Here is a 25,636-nt window from a genome sequence, read left to right as displayed (position 1 = left end):
TCTGTCCGTCTGTCCGTCTGACCGTCTGTCCGTCCGTCTGTCTGTCTGTCCCTTAAGATCTCGGTAACCACTGAACCGATCGGATTCTACTCTTCAGGGTATCTACCTATTGGTCCTGTGGTGGTTTTAAGCTATTTTCTCGGGGGGTGGGACACCCCCAACCCCCCCAAAAACCAAAAAATCCCCCCCCATTTTTTTTTTTTTTTTTTTTTTTTTTTTTTGAAGGAGTTTCCATGGTCCTTTATGGTCTCTCGCAATAATTTTTTTTTATCACCTCTTGGGCAAAGCCCCTAGAGGCTAGGGGCGAAGCCGCTAGTATTATATAAAGTAGTAAGCGTTTTTTGTCTGTCCCGAAGGATCTCGCTAACCGCTGAACTGATATTGTTCTCCTTTACAGTGAAGCTTCTTATAGGTCCTGGGAAGGCTTTAAACTATTTTTGGGGAGGGTGTCTTTAGCCCCCCCCTCCTCCAAAATTTTTTTTTTATTCTTTTAAAACTCAAATTATTATGGGATTAGGTCGACTTTTCTCACTTAAGTGCCCCTAGAGGCTTCTAGGGGGCGTAGCCGCTAGTGTTCTGTATATAGCATAGAAGGCCAAGAAAATAGAAAATAATATTCTTCTTACCAGACATACATATTAAACCAAGGCCATATTAAGATCATTTCTAGTAGAGGGTTTGAATCCTAACATAAAATTAACAGGATGTCTTTGTGTGTCTGATTGTTTGTCTGTACCAAAGAATATCGCAAACCGCTGAACCGATTAGGTTCTCCTTTACAAATAGCTACTCATAGGTCCTTGGAAGATTTATAGCTCTTTTGGAGGAGGGTATAACCACACTTCATGAGAAATCACCCCTAAAAGAAATTTACCTTTTCTTTTTTAAACTAATATAAAAAATGGGGAATGGTCGACTTCCCTTCCCCCTCTACCTCAAGTAAGCCTAGAGGCCCCTAGAGCATGCCAATGTATAATAAAGATCATTAGCCCAATTTTGGTTCATACGAAGCATACACCATGTTATCTTATACAAGGACGGGAATGTCCACAAGTAGCGAAGAAACTGATACTTGTTAAAAAATTCTCTAATATATACAAGACTAGCAGTTGTACTAATAGCGACGAGGAGATCTTTATTTAAAGGGGCTGGGAGGTGGTAAAATTTTAGCAATACGTAAATTTTCAACTAAAAAATACCCTTTAACTATCCCAGGACTTATGTCAAGCTACCTAAAATGGAGAACTCTGTAAGTTCAGTAGTTATTGAAATCTTAAAATTCAGAAGAAAAAAAAAGCTTACTACTTTATGTATTGCAGATGTGTGTTTGTTCGAACATAAAAAAGGCAGGATTGGTCACGAACAAAGACGAAATAGAGCAGTTGCACTACTAATACTTCATTCATAAATCTACATGCATGCTCAGTACATATTTATACTTTTTAGTCTCTATGCATGTATCTTATTCCAGTATTGTCCAGAAATAAATTAATTCTGCTAGAATAAAACCAGTTCTAAGCAATAATTTCCACCGAATTGTATATAATTAATAGTAACACGATGGATTTAATGTACATTCTTTTCCAGGGACGTCCAAGGGGGAGTTTAAATGGGTTATTTTTCCTTTCCCAAAAAAAGGATTGGGCGTTCTTTTTATTTTTTATCTTACGACGAAGCCCAATCTGCACCACTTTTGATTCCTGTGACGTCATAAAAAGGAGGGAGATGAGAGGAGAAGTGGGAAAGAAAACCCCTAAAAAAGAAATGAAGAATCCCTCATTTTTTTAAGTCACAAGAATCAAAGTGGTACAAAAGTGGTGCAGATTGGGCTTCGTCTAACTTACAATTAAAATTTCAAATTGCCATTTTTCACAACAATAAAATAAATTTTTAACAGCGAAGCTACTGTTCTATTGGATCTATTCGTTCTTCATTGTCACTAAATGTTACTGTTACATTGAAGTACTGTATACTAGTTAATTGTTTTTTTCCCTAAAATTTTGTAAGTTGTAACAGCTGAACTATCTTGTACTTTTATTTCCTTGTAATGTAAAGAACCATGTAAAGAAATGCCGGGACAGGAAGGGGCACGGACGATTTGATATAAAATATAAAAAAGAATTCTACTTGAAAAGTCACTATGAACTGGAAATAATTAGATTTTCTTCATAAAAAGAGAGCTAAGAGTTAAAACGAAGAAAAAGGGATTATGGATGAAAGTACTGCGAAGTTTTTAGGAAAACAATGTCTGAGAAAAAAAACACAGTTACCCTAAAAAGAAAATAGATACAAAGTACATCAAAACATTAACTCTATTTTGGATAACAAGCAAATTCAGGGTCCGATTTTATACAGTACGTAATATTGTGATTACTTGAGTCCTATAGGTTTTTAAAAGGTTTATTTACCATAATGGATACAAAAAGAGAGTTTAAAAGGTTAAATTAATATTATTTCAACTTAAGTAGTGATGAAGTGGTTATATGCCCTTTGAATCTTTGAATTTGTGTACATTCTTAGACTACTGGTTATATTTCACACTCTATTCAGTACTTCAAGTACTATAAATCAGTATCAAAATAGGTGGACAACACACTTTAAAGAAACAAAAACTTGGGGGGGGGGGGGGTTTGAGATGCCCTCCCTCAAAATATTTTAAATACATTCCAAGGACCAACAATTAGCGAGGTCTTTTGGTAAAGACACACAGCCCTACAAACAAACATTATGTTACTTAAATAAGAAAAAAAATATTTGTCAAATACCATGTTAAAGTCAAGCTAACATTAAAATATATTATAGTTCATGGTCTTTGCTTGTACTTTGTTTTTATTCAGATTATAAAATTTCTTAATGTCATCATACAAAACTTGTAGGAAATAAACTACCGGTGCTTTCCTACATAGTGCCTCTCGAGCACTGGACCCCAATTCCCTTAATTTTCAAAATTTAATAGATCTAGTAAAATTAGAAATAATAATAGTAGATTAACATGTATTTGAATATCACATTGATGATAAATGAAAATACACAGGGAGGGAAGGGACATTAGACAGTAAATTATTTGTTTAAAAAGCACATTCTTTTTTTTGTTAGCTTAAAAAAATTTGGGACTTCAATTAGATCTAAAAATCAATAATCTTTATCTACTTAATGTTTTATTTTATTTATGAATAATCGATGAAAGGTAACACTTTATTAGGAACTAATTCATAACAAAACTTTTAATGGCGCAAGTAAAGGGGTGTCCTAAGAGTAGTGGTTAGCGCACTAAGCGAATTCAAGTTTCATTATAGACTTTGCACTTGGTTGGCAAATACTGTTGCAATTTGTCATATTATATCCACTCAACCTGAGATGTCCCTAAGTTAGGATTATATAGGTGGTTTACTATGGAACACCTGCAAAAAATTTAGGCCAGAGTGATGTAATAGTTGAGTAGCTTCCACTAGAATTGCGGGTCAGCTTGTAGTGTAACACTCAGCGAACCTTACTGATCTAAGATTGGCCAAAGGATTCTCACACTTTCAATCTCAGTTTTTATCTAAATCCTAACTTCAGTGAATCAGGGCTATTACATACATACAATGCAAGTATGGAATCTAGTAAGGGTTATGGAATCGAGGAAGTATAAAAGTAAAAATAATTGGAACAAATATTTGTTATAAATATAAAGATCTTGGCAAATTGAGAAAACTAATGTTCCTTTTATTTGACAGACATTAAATCTTCGGAATAATCCTATCTATGACTATTGGACCATCCTTAACCCAACTTCTTTCTCTGGACCTGCTATTTGCTTTTTTAGCAAGAATGACAACATTCTTAAAACAGTAGTACAAACGAACATTAACACTTTTAGAATGTCATAAAAACATTATATCAATTGATTGTTTTAAAAGTTGTATATAAATTTGTTTCCAAATTGCCTAAGTAACTTTTTTCTTAGAAATCATTATTCCAAAAATCAAATGAATAGCCAAACGGGATCATTTTCTTTTTAGTTAAGATCTCTCCTACACGTTATTTCAACCAATCACATCACCCTTTTGAAACTTTAAATAATAGCGAGCTTTGAGTCTCCTCTGAGGGGGGGGGGGGTCGACCTACCAGCCCCATATGAAATATTAACACATCTTTTCAAAGTAAAAGGATTTATTTTTGAAAGAGAGAGAATTGGGCTTTGATTTGTGGGAACATTAATGTGTCATATGTTTCAAACATAGATATTTATTTGAAGCAGAGCAACTCTATAACTAGTCTGTCTATCTATACGTCTGTCTTATAGATATAGTTGACGGGCCAAGAATTCTAATTTATTGTACTGTATCAATATAGTCTTCAGGTAATACAATAACCACATCAAAGTTTAGCAGGATCATTTTATATTATCTTATTTTTAAAACCGAAGTTTTTCTATGATAATGGTCGGTCGGTCCGCCCGTCCGACCATAACTGTTATGTGACAGTTAGATCTTTTTTGTTAATTTAGACATGTTAGAATTTATGTTACTATCGATTTCAAACTGATGAAAATTCTTTTAACAGTTTGGTATGATAAAGAAAGCGTAGCAACTCTGTAATCGTTACCAGAATGTCCGTACGTTCATTTTTTATGTGATATAATTATACAATATATCTGATTTTTGAAATACTGATTTCTAAGAAAACAAATTACAATATTATAAGCGATGCATATCTATATTCAAGTCCTAAAAATATAAGTCAAGTTTTGGATCAAGTTTACGTAAATTTTGTCAAAACTTACACATTTATATTTTGCTTATTCAGTTCTGATACTTTACCAGAGCTAATGTTAGTTTGTCCTACCGTTTCAGGGCTTCGCTTTTATGGATTTTGTAATCCTTGTTCAATAGATGCATTTCTTACTTTATTTTTTTTCTATTATATAATATGATAAGAATCTAATGTACAATATACACTAGAAATAAAAGCAATAAAGCATCAAAATATGATTTATTTGACAGATCTATCAATAACTCCACAAGTTATATTGATAAAATTATATCAAAACTTACATGCAATACTTACATGCAATAACCATTAACCAAGTCCAATTATCTTTAAGATAAAAGCTTTTCTACAATTAAGATGAGTCCAGCTAAGTCCGTAACGACTAGCTCATATAATTAATTAAGAGATGTTTGCAAGATACTGTAACCGTCAGTCATAATTTACTTTTATATCATTAATAAAAAGTTCGTTTAGATGTGTTTCAAAAATATTTTTGAAACGCCGGAAAGTGTTATGTGTGACGTCATAAAATACGCCTAAAAAGAAGGGATGAGAGGAGAAGTGGAAAAGGAAATCCCTAAAAAACGTATTTTTATGACGTCACACATGACACCTAAAGGCGCTTAATATTTTGACAAGAATTTTTACATGATATAACTATACTACTATCATGATTTTTTTGGAATGATGATTCCAGGGAATAATTGGGACAATAAAATAAGCACTTTTATCGTCAAACTTTCTGTTTTTAGGCTATATATATTCGCTTAAAATTGAAATAAAATAAGTAGAAGCGCTGTCACTCCTAATTGTCAATTTTCGTTTGTAGGTATCATTTTTAAATTGTCATGGTTATTTAAAGAGTAGCCTCTTTATTAAAAATGTATGTGGTTCCATGGTTCATGTATGGTGAATCTTTTATTTATTTATATATTATTTATTATACTATTTTTGTATAATTTTTTCAGAGCTTTTTATGTAATACAAAAAAAGATATTATAAAAAAGAAAAGAAATGTTCTTGTCAATAATGCTAAAGATGAATCCTTCTCTCCATTCAAGAATTAAAGTAAAATATTAGATGGGGCACGAGCTTTATGTTACTTAATCCACAGTTTGGGGACACCTTGCTGATTTTTAATTGGGTCTTTGAATATCATCCAATAACGTTGGAAATATTAACACATCCAAGTCACTACAAAAGAGCAGAAAGTAATTTGCTATCAGACGAAAATGTTCCCAACCACTTGGGCCAGGTTGTCTGGGTTATACGATCTATAATTATACATTATTATTATTATCTACACACACATACTCAGCTATTTCATTAGCGTTGATAACGAGCTAATGCACCATCCCATAACTGTTTTTATAGGCCTAGGCTTGAAATAGGCCTGAAATAATATTTTTGTACGTTTCCCATCCCTTATCCCTGTATTATTCAAGGTTGTCGATTGTTTGGTCCCTATCAATCAATACAAGATGAATTATGCTTTCCTTTGCTCATTGATAGAACAATGATGACAACATTCATAGGTATAAATCGAACAAATTGATCTATAGAGCAGATGTTCAGTGACTGACGGACGAAGTAAGTTGTATACTGGATGCTCTTTGGTAGAGGGCATCTTCACCAAAATAATCATAAGTTTATCCTCTAAATAGCAGTCACGACAATTAAATTTCCCCAATATTGTTACAGACAGAATGCCAGTTGCACGAAATGCATTTAAACTTTAATTTAGTGAACTGCATATTAAACTACATTTATTGGGCATATATTTGAAAAAATTACTTGTAACTTATGCTTTAAATCAGTTTTCTGAAATGCACTTCATGCAACTATCCTTTTTATTATAGAAAAGGTTTATTTGTACCCTCTCAACTTATATTTCCAAATGCAACTTTTGTAATAATATTATCTTATGTATTTATGTGTCACCAATGCATTAGTTTCATCTCTTGTATTAAAGGTATTACCATAAACTTGATACATCGATGACAGGAAAATTAAGGTTCTGATTTTGTATAGTGCATAATTAGTATATTAGTTTTATAAATATTTATAAATAGTTTTTTTTCAAAAATATACAAACAAACAAATTTTGATATGGGACTGGCACTTATAAATCTAAAATTGTACTTTTAAGAGCAGTATTTAAGTTCTTTTTAAACTTGCGTAAATTCTTGGACTACTAGGTATCTGTCAGCGATACATTTCTTAACCTTTGGAAAATCCTGATCTTTAAATCTCCAGTGGACCAATGAATTCTGTAGAATAATGTTGCAGACTGCCGATAGGGAATTTCAATGGTTTATGTCGACTATAAGGCATACGTTAAGGTGTCCATATTTGCAAAATATCGACATTTCTACTTATTTGTGTTGAAACGAACCTTATCTTTGTGATGTAACAAAAATCGAAGGATGAGAGGGGAGGTGGGAAAGGAAACCCCTAAAAAAGAGATGGATTTTTGTTACGTCACAAAGATAAAAAGTTGGACACTATTACTAGGTTCTGTTGAAACATAATATTTTCTAATTTTTGAAAATCCTATTATATAAAGATGCTAATTCCCCAAAACCCCAAGAGAATATAAGCAGTAAAAAACCCCGCAGGGGGTATAATTTTCTAACACTTCTTTCTTATTTAGTCTTTTAAAAGGATTCAAAATGTAAGGACATATATTTTTTTAATTCTTATTTTATACATCTTAATTGGAACTGATGATCTATTTTTATAGAGAAACATATGTATTCCATCAATAAAAAAAGTTAAAAAAATAAACTGTGTTTATACATATAATTATTATTTAAAGTAGGAAAGTTTTTTTGCTTGTAGGTTAATATCTCACTTACCACTGAGTTCTAGGTGACAGGTATGTTTTAGCCTATTTCTATAAGTTACTTTAACCTTACTTAACCAAACCTAATAAAGGAAGGGAGGGGACATTGATCTTTAAATTATATTGGAAATATTTTATAGATATGTTTTCTCACTTGGAAGCACAAAATCTTTAATGAAGGGGTTATTATAATTATGAGTAAACATCAGTTTAGCATCCATTGTCTTTTCTAAAAGATTCATGAATAAATAAAGTTTTAGAAAGGGAACAGGAATGGCTAGTTTCCTCCACTGGTTGTATTGCATACGTAAGAATGGATGTTGCCGACCTTTTCAACATGAAAGAAAATGTTTATATAAACAAATGTCATCTATATTGGACAAAAAGTATGAAGTAGTATATACAAGTAAAAGTTAAAGCCAACTTAGTGGGACAACATTCTAGATTATCAGTGAAATTAAAAACCACAAGATTAGTTTTCATAAAAACATAGGTCTCTTGAAAATCGTAAAAATTACAGACAAACTTTGTGGAGGCCATTATTTTAGTTGGCTTTGTGGCAAAACTAATGACGAAAAAGTATTAACAGCAAATTGAAATTGATGAAAAATAAAAAAAAACTATTTGACTAGGCATTGTAAATAATTAACATGCATTAAATAAGGGCAATTAAATTTAAGGGTACAACTGTGTTTTTTTTCCTATAACTTATGCCAGCTGTTTCTAAATTATAAGCAAAAATGTACGATACTAGTGCAAATTTAAATAAAAATAAATAAGCAGGGAAAATTAAAAGAATAATAACTGAAGAATCAATAAAATGAACAACAACTAGTTTAGGATTATCAAAACAATGCAATAAAAGTTATTAATTTTATTGTTTTTAAGTTTCTTAAATAAGCGCAGTTACTATATAATTAGGGTCTGTATGTCCATGTCCACCAGTTAGTATGCAAGCACACAGCACAACCGTCTCTCTTTAAAAACTGTCAGTTACGTTATTTGGTGGAGTTTAAATATATTTATTGCTTTTAGTGCCATAAATGTCTTTCTTCTCACTTTACAGCAAATGAATATTCTTTTCCCCTAAACAGTGTTTTAAGCTTAATATTGCTGCGCTAATGATGGCCATAATTTTTCTTGTTTTTTATTATCTTAAATATTACATTTCATCAAAATATATAAATCTATGAATATAATTGTAGAACTTCTATTGATTTATTTTGATTCTAAATTATTTATTTAATCCAGGTATATATAGGGATAGGTAAATGGACCAAAAACAATAATTTTTAATATTTTGAATTTTGTATTAAAATATAAAAACCACAGGGGGTAAAATATATTTATCATATGATCTTATAATTACAATGGATATAGAATTTACGTGGATTAAGGTTGCTAACATTAAACTTCCGTGCAGGTCAGTCGTCACCCAGTTGGGTAAATGGGAGGGGTGGGGATTGTTATTTTAGCAAGCTGCTTGTTTCACTTTATCAGAGAGCATGAAATTCGGGTGTAAGATCCAAGCAATTATAAATCCATTATAATTATATCGTGGAATAATAAGCTTATTATATGTTATAGTCAATTGTTTGACCTTTCAAATATTTTCCTTTTCTATCTTTTTGGTAAATAAAATATTCTTTCTTTTTTCTTCTTTTATATCTTCAACCAAATTTAAATATCATACTTTTAATTTGAAAGCAGATTGTTTACAGATTTAGACCCAAATTATTAGTCCATTTATCCATCTCTAACTGGTAGATGTATGTATATTCCAGTATGGCTTCGAAACCGATTAATTTCCGCTGGATTAGAACCGGTCCTCAGAAATACTGCAAATCAGGTATAGCATCGAATTACAGAAAAGTTTCCACGAATATTAAAATGAAAATCCTAACACTGATACCAGTTTTATTAGACAGTGCCTATAGCATCTCTGGGCTAACAAAACTAGTTTAATCGTATAGTTTTTCATTTTAATAACCGCGGAAAGCTGTCTATAATACGATGCGATGTATATCTATTCTTACTCTCAAAAGATTGTCTTTGCGAAGATAGTTTGAATCAAGTTGATCACTGCGCATGGCAATATCCTTTAGTGAGGCTAGGGACCACAGGCCGGACAGTTTGATCTTAAAAGGCAGGGATTAAGGGAGAGAACAACAGCAATGGTAAAAAAAAGTATTAAATGATTTTCTTTACATAATAAAATATATATGTATTTTATTCAATTCATCAAATTTAGCTGAAGAAAGGCCAAAATCAGTACATTTGAATATACATATTAAATCAGGACACAATAATTTATTTCAGTTCCTTTTATCAATATTTGAAATCTTGTTGAGTTGAGGAAATGTTCTGTTTTCATTATGTAAATTCTTTCTATTGCCATATAATTCTATAATTTTTACTAAAATTTCAGATCGATTATCCCATCCCTATATCCCTGCTTAATGGACAAACTATATACTTTAATTTAAATAAGAACTTCCATAATTATTAAATCCTTTATAAAATAAATATTTCAATATGTGCAAACTATTTTATAATACCAAAATATGAATTAAACACAGAAAATCATTACTGAAAGTTATATATCAACCAAAAAAGTCACTTCAGCTACAATTAAAAATAAGAAAACTTTTAAATTTTATCAAATCCCAATGCTTTTTTATAAGATTAAAAATGCATTTAAATCTATTTATAAGCATGAAATTTAGATATTAATTTTAATGAAATATATAGTTTTAGTTATTTTCATGATCAACAATATATAAATCAACTAAAAAGCCCAAAATTTATCATAAAAACACACACACACTTCCCAAAAACAATCTTTTTTGCCAAAATATGTTCCAAAATCTTTAACTAGAATTGGAAATTTTATTTTGCCTTACATTTTTAGACCAATCACGTAGCTGATTATAGTGCCCGAGCAAAATGGGGATAGATGTCACAACTTTTGGCCTGCTTATTCCATTGACTTCTGGAAATACCCATCTCTTCTAGGGGGTTTCTTTCCGCCTTCCCTCTACTCTGACGTCAATAGAATAGGTAGGCCAAAAGCTGTGACATCCATCCCCATTTTCCTAGGGCACTAAACACAGCTACACCAATCACAAATATTACAAAGTTTTTTGGAACATTTTTGGCAATACTAAGACAAATGTTTGTAGCTTACCCATTCTTTATCATCAAAGTACGCCTCTCCACCATAAACAGTCCCGAAAGCTCCTTCTCCAAGTTTCCTGAATAGTAAAACAAGGATGACAACATCCATAAGTTGCAAAGCAAAAAAAACAAATATCTAGTAGTCGTGAAGCAAGAAGAATACGTTTTGAAAAGAAACCTTTGTAATTGATTTTTATAAGGTTTTAATACTTCTACTTTTGTAGCGTGACTGACAGGCTGACGGACCAATTAAATTATATACTGGATGATGATTCGTAAAGGGAATCACCACCAAAAATTCAGCTGTGTATCTTAAATAGCATCCGATAATAATTTACATTTCCCCCATAGTGTTACGGAGTAAAGGACTGACAGACGGATGGACAAAGTACTATAGAAACGATGGGTGTCAACACCTACCTGTTAGTAGCCACTCTATACCTGGGTATTTCCCACTCATCCAGAGCTATGACAGACATGGGTGTCAACACCTACCTGTTAGTAACCACTCTATCTCTGGGTATCTCCCACTCATCCAGATCTATGATAGACATGGGTGTCAACACCTACCTGTTAGTAACCACTCTATACCTGGGTATTTCCCATTCATCCAAAGCTATGACAGACATGGGTGACAACACATACCTGTTAGTAACCACTCTATCTCTGGGTATTTCCCATTCATCCAGAGCTATGACAGACATGGGTGTCAACACCTACCTGTTAGTAACCACTCTATCTCTGGGTATCTCCCATTCATCCAGAGCTATGACAGACATGGGTGTCAACACCTACCTGTTAGTAACCACTCTATCTCTGGGTATCTCCCATTCATCCAGAGCTATGACAGACATGGGTGTCAACACCTACCTGTTAGTAACCACTCTATCTCTGGGTATCTCCCATTCATCCAGAGCTATGACAGACATGGGTGTCAACACCTACCTGTTAGTAGCCACTCTATACCTGGGTATTTCCCATTTATCCAGAGCTATGACAGACATGGGTGTCAACACCTACCTGTTAGTAACCACTCTATCTCTGGGTATTTCCCACTCATCCAGAGCTATGACAGACATGGGTGTCAACAACCCCAAAGCTTTCATCCGCTCCTCGGCTGCCCGTACTTTCCGATCGTACCTTGAGAAAAAAATTCATCTTTTTATCTCATAAAAAATATTAAACTATTAATAAAGAAGTAATTTATGAATAAATTACAAAAAATTAAATTTTCAATAAAAATAACAAGTTCAGTTATATCCAAGCTAACCGACAATGTTATTAGATCTTTAAACAGAAACACTAAACTATTATACAGTAATATTTTAAAATATAAACTGTGGAGATTTTGTAGAACTTTTGTAACTAGACTTTTATGCCCTTGTTAAAAACACCAAATGTTCAATAAAAGCGTAAGGAGTTGATACGCCCCCCCCCCCCACCCCCCGAGGTTCATCCCTTTTCACCAAAATTATGCTTACTTGAAAGAGGTCTATAACCTTCTGATACAAACCCTCAAAAAGAGAAATTTTAAGTTTAAAAGCCCCCCTCCCCTTCATGAAATTTTAGAGGGAAGGGGGGAATAACAAATTTTACACCAAGTTTCTGCCTATCTGGTTGTCTATCTGTTTGAATCACTTAACTAAAATGTGAACACAGTAATAGTGTAGGACTGATTATGACGTAACCAAAAAAATTAACCAATGAGAGGCCGTTATTGACCAATGGCAAAATTTACAGTGGCCTCTCATTGGCTAATTTTTTTTGTTACGTCATAATCAGTCAGACACTATTACTGTGTTCCTAAAATGTTATTATCTCTTAGCAAGTACCAAGCACAACCCTGTGCACGCAACAGTAAAAAAAAGTCTTAACAACATTAGAGTAAAACACTAGAGGGTTAAATAACTGTATTTTTATATATCACAGTGACCTTATGCCGAATCTCAATTGTGTCAATTAAAATCAACCAATTGGGTCGTGAATATTTACACAGCCAGGTAGTAAAAAAAAACAATATAGATCTGTTTTAACAACTTACCTATGCTTGAAGCTGAAACTGAGGGCCGCCAAAAATACAAGAAGCAGGATAAATATTCCACTTAGCACTATAGTCATTGCTATAGTACACTCCACCCCTAGCCTAGTGGCTAGACTTGAGAAAGGTCCACACTCCTTGGAATTTATTTCTGGCTTATTTCCATCAAATGTTTGCCATCTGAAAACAATATTTTGTTAAAATCTTAATAACCGCAAACTCAAAGATGAGGCATATTTAATTTGATTTGAAATAGATTACGTAATTTGGCTTATTAAAAGAGTAGCTGTATCCAGGGATCTAAATGGTTTGAAAATGGCCGATAAATGGATGTACATCATGTATGTCTCTGTTTATGTCAATGTGTTGGATTGAGATTCGAACCAATTACCTCATCATCAAAGAATTGATGCACCAAAGCAAAAAATATTTTTACCTTATAACTTTTTTGTTGAAATAAAGAAGTCCTCCCATTGTGTTGTTATCAATGTTATTGTAATTTGGTTCATATTCTCCAATCTAATAAAACATAAAAAAGGAATAAGAAAAAACGGATTTCTTTCAGGTATGGTACCTGGATGAGCACTGAAACACCCCCTCTCCACCCTCTACTTATTCTTAAATGAATTTAAGTAAGGGGGGGGGGATGGGTATAGTTGTTTAGGATAGTTGATATTAGCCACTGAGTACGTGTACAGATATAGGGCACCGCATTTTTCAATGGGAAATTATTGTGAAAGAACTGCAAAAAGTTTTCAGTATTTCTAAATATATCAAGAAAAAGAAAGAAACATAAAGAGTAAATTTGCAGCCTAATATTATCTATAATAGTTATTAAATATGTATTTTGTTTCTTCAGTAATTATGTTAAATAAATAATAAAAATTTAAATAGTGAAATTTAAATATTTCCAATTATTTTGAAGAAATTAAGGTACAAAGTTCAAAAAAAATTTGTTCACCCCACATTTTTATTCACAGTTTTAAGTGGATAAAAATAAAATCAACATAATAATAATATTGATTGCTTTTAAGATATTTTAGTTATATTCTTGCTACGCTACATTTGATTAGTATTTCCCTTGTAATTATTATGTAATAATTGTGTAAAAACAAGATAAATGAAAATGACAGAAGGTCGTACATGAATTAAGACACGTTTCATTAATTATTTTCCATCTCATACTAATAATTATTGATTAATGAATGTGTGCATGTATTATTAAATAAGGCATTTTTTTCTACTTGTAACTGTACAAATATGTACATGTATAAAGAATATTATAAAGTTGTAAAATTTTATATGTAAGTCCTCAAAGATCTCAAAAACAGTTGATTCGATGATTTTCCAATAATAGTGGAAGTTTAAAACAATTTTAAGGCAGGTTTCTGGCTATTTGGCTTAGGGGGAGTGGGGTGTCTGTTACTCTCCATAAGATATATGTTCTAGCAGAAAAAAAACCTCAAAACAATTTTTTTACAGTTGTTTTTCCCTGTGCCACAGTAATATTGACTTTGTACCATTATTACCCGATGTAAATATTTAGTTATATTCCCATGTGCCATAGTAATATTGACTTTGTACCATTATTACCTGATGTAAATATTTAGATATATTCCCCTGTGCCATAGTAATATTGACTTTGTACCATTATTACCTGATGTAAATATTTAGTTATATTCACCTGTGCCATAGTAATATTGACTTTGTACCATTATTACCTGATGTAAATATTTAATTGTATTCCCCTGTGCCATAGTAATATTGAAAATGTGCCATTATTACCTGATGTAAATATTTAGTTATATTCCCCTGTGCCATAGTAATATTGACTTTGTACCATTATTACCTGATGTAAATATTTAATTGTATTCCCCTGTGCCATAGTAATATTGACTTTGTACCATTATTACCTGATGTAAATATTTAGTTGTATTCCCCTGTGCCATAGTAAAATTGAAAATGTGCCATTGTTACCTGATGTAAATATTTAGTTGTATTCCCCTGTGCCATAGTAATATTGACTTTGTACCATTATTACCTGATGTAAATATTTAGTTGTATTCCCCTGTGCCATAGTAATATTGAAAATGTGCCATTATTACCTGATGTAAATATTTAGTTGTATTCCCCTGTGCCATAGTAATATTGACTTTGTACCATTATTACCTGATGTAAATATTTAATTATATTCCCCTGTGCCATAGTAATATTGACTTTGTACCATTATTACCTGATGTAAATATTTAGTTATATTCACCTGTGCCACAGTAATATTGACTTTGTACCATTATTACCTGATGTAAATATTTAATTATATTCCCCTGTACCACAGTAATATTTACTTTGTGCCATTATCACCTGATGTAAATATTTAGTTTAATTCCCCTGTGCCATAGAAATATTTACTTTGTGCCATTATTACCTGATGTAAGTATTGAGTTGTATTCCCCTGTGCCATAGTAATATTGACTATGTGCCATCTTTACCTGATGTAAATATTTGGTTGTATTCCCCTGAACCATAGCAACATTGACTATGTGCCATTATTACCTGATGTAAATATTTACTTGTATTCCCCTATGCTATAGTTATATTGACTTTGAGCCATTATTACCTGATGTAAATATTTAGTTGTATTCCCCTGTACCATAGTAACATTTACTATGTGCCATTATTACCTGATGTAAATATTTGGTTGTATTCCCCTGTGCCGTAGTAATATTGACTATGTGCCATTATTACCTGATGTAAATATTTAGTTGTATTCCCCTGTGCCGTAGTAACATTGACAATGTGCCATTGCATTATCTTGATGTTGGAAAGCCTGGATTGTCGGCCAAAAAAGTTTATTCGTCCGCTAACGCCTAAAAACATTGCATACATAAAAACAAGCATGTAAACATCCGCAAATACGAAACTTGATCATCAGAAAAGTTATTCAGTCAGACATTTAAAGGGGAGGGGGTTGAAGTTTAAATCTTAAAATTGTAAATACTGGGGTAATACTTTTTTTCTATATATGCCTGAACACTTCGGGGTGCCATAATCTAGCGGGGCTAGCTTGTAATCAATATAATCTAACATAACCTAAGTAAAAAGGGCGCACGAAAAAAGCCCCCACTCTTTAAGTTTCCAATTAAACTTTTAAAAAGGGAGGGGAGTTTCTGTGCTCGACTAGGCAGTTTGAGGGAAACCTCCGACAATCTTACATAAAATTGTGCTTACCATTAAAATCCAATTTTCTTATTATTTCCACAAACTTGCTGACAGACCTCTCAGAATGAAGATTTTGGGTGTAGGAATTATTCTCTCTAAAAAAAATAATTTATCGCATCGTATTATAGACAGCTTTCCGTGGATATCAAAATGAAAAATTATAATATTTAAACCGGTTTTGTTAGCTCGAGGGACCGAAGGCCTGGGCTAACAAAACTTTTTTTAATATTATGATTTTTATTTTAATATTCGTGGAAAGTTGTATGTAATATGATGCTATACATGATTTTATAGTATGTCTGAGAACCGATTCAATTCAGCGGATATCAATCGGTTTCGAAGCCAAACTAGAATATTTATATATACTAAATATATTTATTTCTTGAGATGGGGTGTAGAGTAGATACATCATACATTATAACAGGGATTATAAGGGATAAGACAATGGACGATAGATTGATATATATTCCTAACTATGATATACAAAGTTACCCCTTCAGGGATTTTAATTATTGATTTCAACGTCATTTCCATTTTTAAAACAAAGTATCCAAATTTTATTTAGGTAACTAATAAGACAATGCATTTATAAAACTTTGGGTACCAATTTCCTCTTCTTTCATTTTAATATAGCCGCTCTGTTTAGTTTAGTAGATCAAGAGGTGTTACTTTTTATATTGGTAAGTAGAAATAAATTATATCATCATAAATTATTATGTTCGTTTATATAACACAAACTTGTGTAATAATAATTGACATTATTATGTGAAGATTTTCTAAAAGTGTGCAACTTGAATAGTAAAATGGCCTAAAACCATACCAAGACTAAGAATTTAAAATCATACTAAGTAAAATTTCACTAAAATCGGTTTAGTGGTTTAGTGATCTTAACGTACAAACAAAAAACCTTACTACTTTGTACAAATTTAATTTTCATAAAACATTTTTTACCAAATAAACAGGAACCTTAGATAAAAGTGTAAATAATATTTTGAGATAAAATCAACCTTATTCAACGTTCACTCAAAGCCCCAAAAATAATGGACTTAAAAGTGTATTAAACTGTATATAAGACATTTGCGAATATATTGATACCATTAATTTGCCTCTTAAATCAAAAAAAGTATGTTTTTTTAATATTTTTCTCTTGCTACAAATCAAATTTCAAATTTGAGTCACCAAAAATCCTAAACTAATTTTTGCTCTAGAAGAATCAATTTTTGGAGTTAGAAAGTGCTTAATACCTCATTTTAATCGCCTGGCATTGCTTTATAATATATAGGAAATAACTTGGTTGTTTATAGAACAGCTGACTAAAAAATCGAGGTTTTGTGATAAACCCACTTTAGTTGTTGCTCCATAAATGATATTTTTTTCCCAATTTTTTTGGCTGTAAAGAAGCTTTATATATTCATATAACATCCATCTAAATTTGACTTTTGGTATTTTATTTATAACATCACCAGAGGGAATTGAATTTTGGAAAAAAATATCAATTTATATTTTACACTGCTATGCATTGTTCTTGTTCTTGTTTCTAAAAAATATTTATATTATTAAAAAGAGAATTATTTAACGCTTCTATAGGTATGTTTATCATTTTTCTAGGCTAAATATAACTATAATTACACCATTTTAAAGTTAGACATCATAACATATTAACACAATCATTGAATCGGTCTGTATTATTAAGCTGGCAACCCTTAAAACAGCTGCATTTCATTATCCTATTATATATAAAGTAGTAAGCTTTCTTGTCTTCAGCTTAAGATTTCGACAATTACAGTACCTATTGAGTTCTCTGTTTTATGGAAGCTTCTTATAGGTCCCTGGATAGTTTTGGAATTTTGAAAAAAATATCAATTTATATTTTACACTGCTATGCATTGTTCTTGTTCTTGTTTCTAAAAAATATTTTATAATTAAAAAGAGAATTATTTAACCCTTACAGATTGGGGGGGGGGCTCCAAGAGCCCCCCCCTCTAGTTTTTCCGATCTCATTTTTTTTGTAGGTAAGATGGAGTGCTGTGACTTTATGACTTTTTAAGTTTAGTAATTATACGTCAGCAAAAGTTGATTTTATTAGGATATCTGGTCTGTGTCGGTCATGGTGTCCGGTCAAAGTCGGTTGGGTAGCACCAAAATTAGAAATAAATTCTAAAAAAATCTTAAATTCTACATTATGACTTTTGTGTATAAGGAGAAACCTAAAATTTTTTTGGTGAATACTTAGATATCAATGACCTTCTGAGAAAAAATGTGTTATGACCGTTTGACCGCTCCCTGACCGACTTTATGACCGATTTTTGTCCGGCTTTTACTACAGACATATATCATGAATATCGTGGCTTCTATTACAGCTAGAGTCCTATAATTATTTTTGGTAAATTCTTGAGCAACATCAAACAGATAAAAATATTAATCGGCGCCGCCAACCGCCGTTTTACCACTGTTTTACCGCCGTAACCGCGGAAATTGGCGGTTTCCGTTATTTGCCGTTTTTTGGCAATGATCAGAAAAAGTAATTTTTTTGATAAGAAAAATAAAAGTTCATCCTAAAATTTGGTCATCCTAGCTGCAAAATTGGCTGCTCTACAGCTGTTTTAAAATTTAGCGGCTGGCCGCTAAAAAGCGGCTAAGGAGCGGCCTGGCTGCTATGACTAGAAAAAGTAATTTTCTCTAAAAATACACATGAACCACCAGAAAAAATTTTTACGTCTTTATCTGTAACAGGAGCCGAGATAGAGGGGGGGGGCTCTTGGAGCCCCCTCCCCCCCCAATCTATTAAGGTGGGAATTGGAGCCCGAGCTGTAAGGGTTAATGCTTCTATAGGTATGTTTATCATTTTTCTAGTCTAAATATAACTATAATTTCAGTATTTTTTAAACATCATTATATTCAAGTTATTGTAATTTTAAATAAAATATCAATATCAAGAACTATTGGAACAATTTTTACCTTGCAAAACAAGGTGTTATAAAGTGTAGGATCCCTCACAATACCTATCTGTCTGTCTATAATGCATTACACATGTAATGCTAATAAAGAGGATGCTATAAGAGTGCTATTATAATGTGAACTTCTCATAATTGAATGGGCTTCCTGAAACCAGAGACCATGAAGTTGGCCTAGTCACTACAAGGGGGAGTGCAGGAATATCCAGGGGGAGGTGCTTGCAAAAGGGTAATTTTTTTAGGGATGGGGGTAATCACCCCCTATAATATATTATGGGGGGTATAAACCCAGCCGAGCGCTGCAGCCATAGTCATTATTTTGTAGACAGAGGTATAAAAAATTTCAAAATTGTAATATTATTAACCCTTAACGGTCGGGGGGGGGGGGGGGGGGGGGCGTTGAACGCCCCCCCATCCGGTTTTTTCTATCTCATTTTCTGTGTGTGAAAGATAAATAGCCCAAACTGCTTGACTTTTTAAGTATGGGTATGACACATAACTGAGAGTTGGAATTTTTTGAATATCTCCATCCTGGCGGGCACAGGATGCCAGCAAACCTGGCAGGGTCATCCAGGTAAAGAACAAAAATATTTTTTCGACTTAAACAAAGCATTTTATCTTACAAAAATACTAAAATATCCTCTAGTAGTACATCCTCATATTAAATACAGGTGTTCAAGTCAATTTCAGGTTCCAGGTATGATCCTGCAGGTCCTGATCCTCCAGGTCTCCAGGCTCTTTAAAAGGCTCCTGTGGCCGCAATTTTTGACTTAGAGGCTTCAAATTTTAAACTTAAAGGGAGTGTGAACGTAAAAATTTCTCATCTGATTATCAATCTTAACATTTCGATCAACCAAAAATGTCCTATTCACAAAAATATCCAGAAATAATGCCTTGATTTTATGGTATTTTGAGAGGGAAAAAGGAAAAAACAGGAAAAATCTGAACGTTTTTGTTTCTTATAATGTTTGTAGGGATATTTAACTTGTCATATATAGTTGAAACAATTTACTTACTGTTAAGGATTTATTTTATGCTATAAAATTGCCAATTCGTTTTTTTATAACGTAGTAATTAGGTAATAAAGACATATTTTAAATTTGTATTATTGACAAAAAAATACCTAACTGTCTACAAAGGGTTGAATCTCATAGGTTATATAAAATAATAATATCCTTTTTTATTGTGTTGAACAATAAATAACCCACTTTGGAGAATTAGCTTACACTTTTATCAGACTGTTAATAAAGAAATATTGCGTCTTTATTATTTACAAATTTGTAATTAAAGGTGGGCGAGAGATGGGCCATTTAAAGTTAATTGGATACTAATAAAAAACCTTTTTCTGGCTTTGTTATTGTATTTGGTTTTCAATAAAAAAATATTGCTTATTTTATCAATTTCTAAGTAACTATACATTGGATTAAAGCAAGGATTACGTAAAAAGTCAGCTTAACTGTTAGGAAAAATCTAGAACTATGTGAAAAAGTTTAATTTTAGCTATAATGGGAGAAAAAAGCAATTTAATGCACATTTTATATAATACAGAAAATTTCTTCCTTTCCCCGTACCTTATAAAAATCGTCGGAAAAAGCCGTTTTTTAAGCAAACAAAAGCGCGTTTTGCTCTATCTGTGAGATATTATGAATGAGATAATGTTAAGATTTGATATTAAGATGAGAAAAATTTACGTTCACAGTCCCTTTAAGCTTTTCTTACATGTATACATAATGTTTTTAAATTTCAAAAAGATCCGCCGCCGTTTTCCCGCCGACCACCGATTATTGGTTGGGGTGCTAGTTTGATTCCTAGATTTTTAAGTTTTCAGGATTTTCTACTTCTATTAAAAAAAATTTAAAAGGCTGGGTTTATACCCCCCATAATATATTATAGGGGGTGATTACCCCCATCCCTAAAAAAATTACCCTTTTACAAGCACCTCCCCCTGGATATGCCTGCACTCCCCCTTGTAGTGACTAGGCCAACTTCATGGTCTCTGGTTTCAGGAAGCCCATTCAATTATGAGAAGTTCACATTATAATAGCACTCTTATAGCATGTGTAATGCATTATAGACAGACAGATAGGTATTGTGAGGGATCCTACACTTTATAACACCTTGTTTTGCAAGGTAAAAATTGTTCCAATAGTTCTTGATATTGATATTTTATTTAAAATTACAATAACTTGAATATAATGATGTTTAAAAAATACTGAAATTATAGTTATATTTAGACTAGAAAAATGATAAACATACCTATAGAAGCAGTAAATAATTTTCTTTTTAATTATAAAATATTTTTTAGAAACAAGAACGAGAACAATGCATAGCAGTGTAAAATATAAATTGATATTTTTTTCAAAATTCCAAAACTATCCAGGGACCTATAAGAAGCTTCCATAAAACAGAGAACTCAATAGGTACTGTAATTGTCGAAATCTTAAGCTGAAGACAAGAAAGCTTACTACTTTATATAATAGGATAATGAAATGCAGCTGTTTTAAGGGTTGCCAGCTTAATAATACAGACCGATTCAATAATTGTGCTAATATGTTATGATGTCTAACTTTAAAATGGTGTAATTATAGTTATATTTAGCCTAGAAAAATGATAAACATACCTATAGAAGCGTTAAATAATTCTCTTTTTAATAATATAAATATTTTTTAGAAACAAGAACAAGAACAATGCATAGCAGTGTAAAATATAATGTGATGTTATAAATAAAATACCAAAAGTCAAATTTAGATGGATGTTATATGAATATATAAAGCTTCTTTACAGCCAAAAAAATTGGGAAAAAAAATATCATTTATGGAGCAACAACTAAAGTGGGTTTATCACAAAACCTCGATTTTTTAGTCAGCTGTTCTATAAACAACCAAGTTATTTCCTATATATTATAAAGCAATGCCAGGCGATTAAAATGAGGTATTAAGCACTTTCTAACTCCAAAAATTGATTCTTCTAGAGCAAAAATTAGTTTAGGATTTTTGGTGACTCAAATTTGAAATTTGATTTGTAGCAAGAGAAAAATATTAAAAAAACATACTTTTTTTGATTTAAGAGGCAAATTAATGGTATCAATATATTCCCAAATGTCTTATATACAGTTTAATACACTTTTAAGTCCATTATTTTTGGGGCTTTGAGTGAACGTTGAATAAGGTTGATTTTATCTCTTTTGTCAAATTATGTCAATTATGCTTAGTTAGGTTGGCAAGAAAACACAAAAAAATGTAACAAGTACAGAAGACAATGGACGATAAATTGATGTACATGCGTATTGCACTGCACAATGATTAAATTCAAAACAACCCCTTCGGTAGATTACCATACTTACTTGATAAGAGCATCTAGTGCATAAGCATACAACCATACAGCATCATACACATACCCGCTGTACTTATTCAATTCTTGTTCTTCATCTGTTAGATTTGTTGAGGTATTACTAAATAAATAACATTCCTGATATAAAAGTAATAGGACTTTAGTGAGTCTGTCTGTCTGTGTGTGTGGACTGAAGGATCCCACTAACCGCTGAACCGATATTATTTTCCTTTACAGAGAATTCTCCCAAAGGTCCAAGGGAGGTTTATTACTATTTTGGGGAAAAGTTATACCACCCCTCCAAAGAGAAATGATGCAAGTTAGTTTTTCTTCCTAGGAAATGTTCCTCTCTGTATGATATTCTCTATCTGTACATATTGAAAAGCAATAAATCATAAATGTAATAAGGAATTATGGTTTTATTTTATATTAATTTTGTTTCCAAACCATTCATGTAAATTTTAAAGATTTCATAACTGTGTGCAAAAACTAAATATTTGAATAAATAAAGAATCTATCATAGAATGCAGGTATAAGGTATAACCAACAAGTGAAATAAATCTAAAATAATATTTGGGGGGCAAATGAGAGGTCGTCAATTTTACGATGTGTTGCCCCCCAACGACAGCTGAAAATCACGTATAAGTTTCGTAAAACAGAGATATTAGAAAAATAAAGACTGGTACTTAAGACTTGTAGAGTAGCTAAGCTATAATACTAAAATTAACTTACTTGTAGAGTAGCTAAGCTATGATAATAAAATTAACTTACTTGTAGAGTAGCTAAGCTATGATAATAAAATTAACTTACTTGTAGAGTAGCTAAGCTATGATAATAAAATTAACTTACTTGTAGAGTAGCTAAGCTATGATAATAAAATTAACTTACTTGTAGAGTAGCTAAGCTATGATAATAAAATTAACTTACTCGTAGAGTAGCTAAGCTATGATAATAAAATTAACTTACTTGTAGAGTAGCTAAGCTATGATAATAAAATTAACTTACTTGTAGAGAAGCTAAGCTATGATAATAAAATTAACTTACTTGTAGAGTAGCTAAGCTATGATAATAAAATTAACTTACTTGTAGAGTAGCTAAGCTATGATAATAAAATTAACTTACTTGTAGAGTAGCTAAGCTATGATAATAAAATTAACTTACTCGTAGAGTAGCTAAGCTATGATACTAAATTCAACTTACTGCAATTTTTTCTTGGCACTGAAGGTGTTCTTGAGAAAAAATTTCACGTCTTTTTTCCATTGACCAACAGAACTAAAAAAAAACAATCAACTGCACACATATGAAATTATTAAAAAAAACTTTTAAAAAGGCAAAGCTTTCCTATAATTAGGGTTGGTCCTTCCGTCCGCAAGTAACGGATAGCTCTTATGTTAGAGTTATTCTATAGTTTTTAAACTTAGCATGGTGATTACTGCAGTAGTATCCTTTTGAACAGTTTTGCAACAAATTTACTTGCAATTTTGTTTATATTTATACATTTTATATTCTGCTTATTCACTTCAGACACTCTACAAGTTATAATGTTCGTATGTCCAACCGTTTCAAAGCTTCGCTTTTTTAGGTGTTGTCATCCTTGTTTTGTATATTTTGCACAAATTAAAATATTCAGAAAAACATTTTACTTCAATTTGTTTGTTTAATTTTAAAGCCTTAAAATATATGTAGATCAAATAATCAGAAATGAATAGCAGAATTACAGTTTTGCAAAGACTTTTTAAAATTTCTTTATCATTTTTGGAATGTAAACCCCTCCCTACTCCTTTATTTTAATGAAATTGTTGTCAGATAAAGCAAAACCTTATCACCTTTCCTAACAGACCTCTTAAGAAATTAAATCAACTATTTTCTACTTGAAAAAAAGGAAATGTGCTATATAAAAAACCTTGAAAACGTGTATGGAATAAAAAAAGGCGAGAATATACTGTAATTTTCTTATATAAAGAATTTTTCAGGTATAAAGGGTTAGTTAGTCGTTATTTAAAACCTAATCTTTCTCCAACTTTTCCGCAAGCTAAAACTTAAAGATTCTTATGTATGAACACCTGCTCTGCTCAAAGAAAACAAAAATTTTTATAGGTAAATTTGTTTGAGGCTAAATATTTATCTTGGGATAAAATATCGTCTTTTGAATGAAGGAACAGAGGGGTTGCTTTTTCACTAAATTTTAATCTAAACGTGCCCTATCGAACAAATAAACCTCTTTCCATTATTTTCAAATAATTTGAATTTATTTTTAAATAATGGGGGTTTAAGAACTCTATAGGCACTTTCAGGGAAAGCACCATTTAATCCATCTGAATATTTTAATAACCGATCCCTATATTCCTGAATATTAAATATCTGGTGCGGATTGCATATTTGTATATTTACAACACCCTTTGCATATTATCACACACAAATAGGATGTTTCTTTTCATACCATATCAACACACAGTGTATACATAAGTGGTTTCAATAGGTTCCATTGAAATTAAATCCCTCATAGGGTGCTATACGCATTTAAGTAAATATCCCCTGCATCTTTTTATCCATTTTTTTTTTATAAAATTATACTATATACAAGATTAAAGATTAAACAAGCCCATTGTCTCCTCTCTTTCAGTGAACAGATACACTTTCGGAGACCAATATTTTGGAGGTCCCAAGGGCCATACAAGTGACGAGAAAGCATTTTAAGAATTTGAATTGGTGGAAGAAGTGAAAACTATATGCATATAAGTTTTTAAAAATTAAACTTACTGTTCTGTCTGCATAGTTTCATTATCATTTGCAAAATTAGAATGTTCTAACAGAAAATGTCCATTTAGAGCATCGATCATTTCTAAAAAATGTATTAAATGTAAAACATCAAACAGCTACACTATCAGATAGAGAATGTGTGTTCAAATAGCTCAAATTATCCCAAGCCAGTAGGTAAATTCTCTGAAGCCAAATTGGTCCAGCGGTTACCGAGATGTCAAGCTTTAGGCGGACAGATAGGCAGACATGTGAACGGACGGACCGTCAGACAGACAGATAGACGTACAAACAGACAGCCACACAGAAAGACAGGCACACAGACAGACAGATACACAATTGGACAGATGGGTAGACAGATAGATAGACAAATAGACAGATAGATAAATAGACAGACAAATAGACAAATATACATATAGATATACATACAGCTAGACAGACAGATAAACAGACAGACAAACAGATAAACAGGCAAACAAACAGATAGACAGACAGATGGACAAATAGACAGATAAACAGACTGACAGACAGATGGAGAGATAAACAGACTGACAGACAAAT

The 25,636-nt window shown here is 31.8% G+C and overlaps 1 protein-coding gene across 1 annotated transcript in view; it reads right to left on the bottom strand.

Annotated features, from left to right (window-relative positions):
• Nucleotides 1-25,636, bottom strand: part of LOC145322571 (uncharacterized) — a 104,634-nt gene that overhangs the window by 17,938 nt on the left and 61,060 nt on the right. Inside the window, exons 31-40 of the mRNA XM_080164685.1 lie at nt 25,079-25,160; nt 23,519-23,590; nt 22,332-22,439; nt 16,044-16,129; nt 15,561-15,682; nt 13,252-13,334; nt 12,819-12,995; nt 11,798-11,917; nt 10,788-10,854; nt 9,637-9,738 (exon numbers count right to left, since the gene is read on the bottom strand). Coding sequence (XP_080020811.1) covers nt 9,637-9,738; nt 10,788-10,854; nt 11,798-11,917; nt 12,819-12,995; nt 13,252-13,334; nt 15,561-15,682; nt 16,044-16,129; nt 22,332-22,439; nt 23,519-23,590; nt 25,079-25,160 — 1,019 coding nt within the window. The remainder of the gene's footprint in view (nt 1-9,636; nt 9,739-10,787; nt 10,855-11,797; nt 11,918-12,818; nt 12,996-13,251; nt 13,335-15,560; nt 15,683-16,043; nt 16,130-22,331; nt 22,440-23,518; nt 23,591-25,078; nt 25,161-25,636) is intronic.

This window comes from Acartia tonsa, chromosome 6, assembly GCF_053477335.1.
Source record: "Acartia tonsa isolate MP-2025a chromosome 6, ASM5347733v1, whole genome shotgun sequence".
Lineage (NCBI taxonomy): Eukaryota > Metazoa > Arthropoda > Copepoda > Calanoida > Acartiidae > Acartia > Acartia tonsa.
This window is presented reverse-complemented; position numbering and strand designations above follow the sequence as displayed.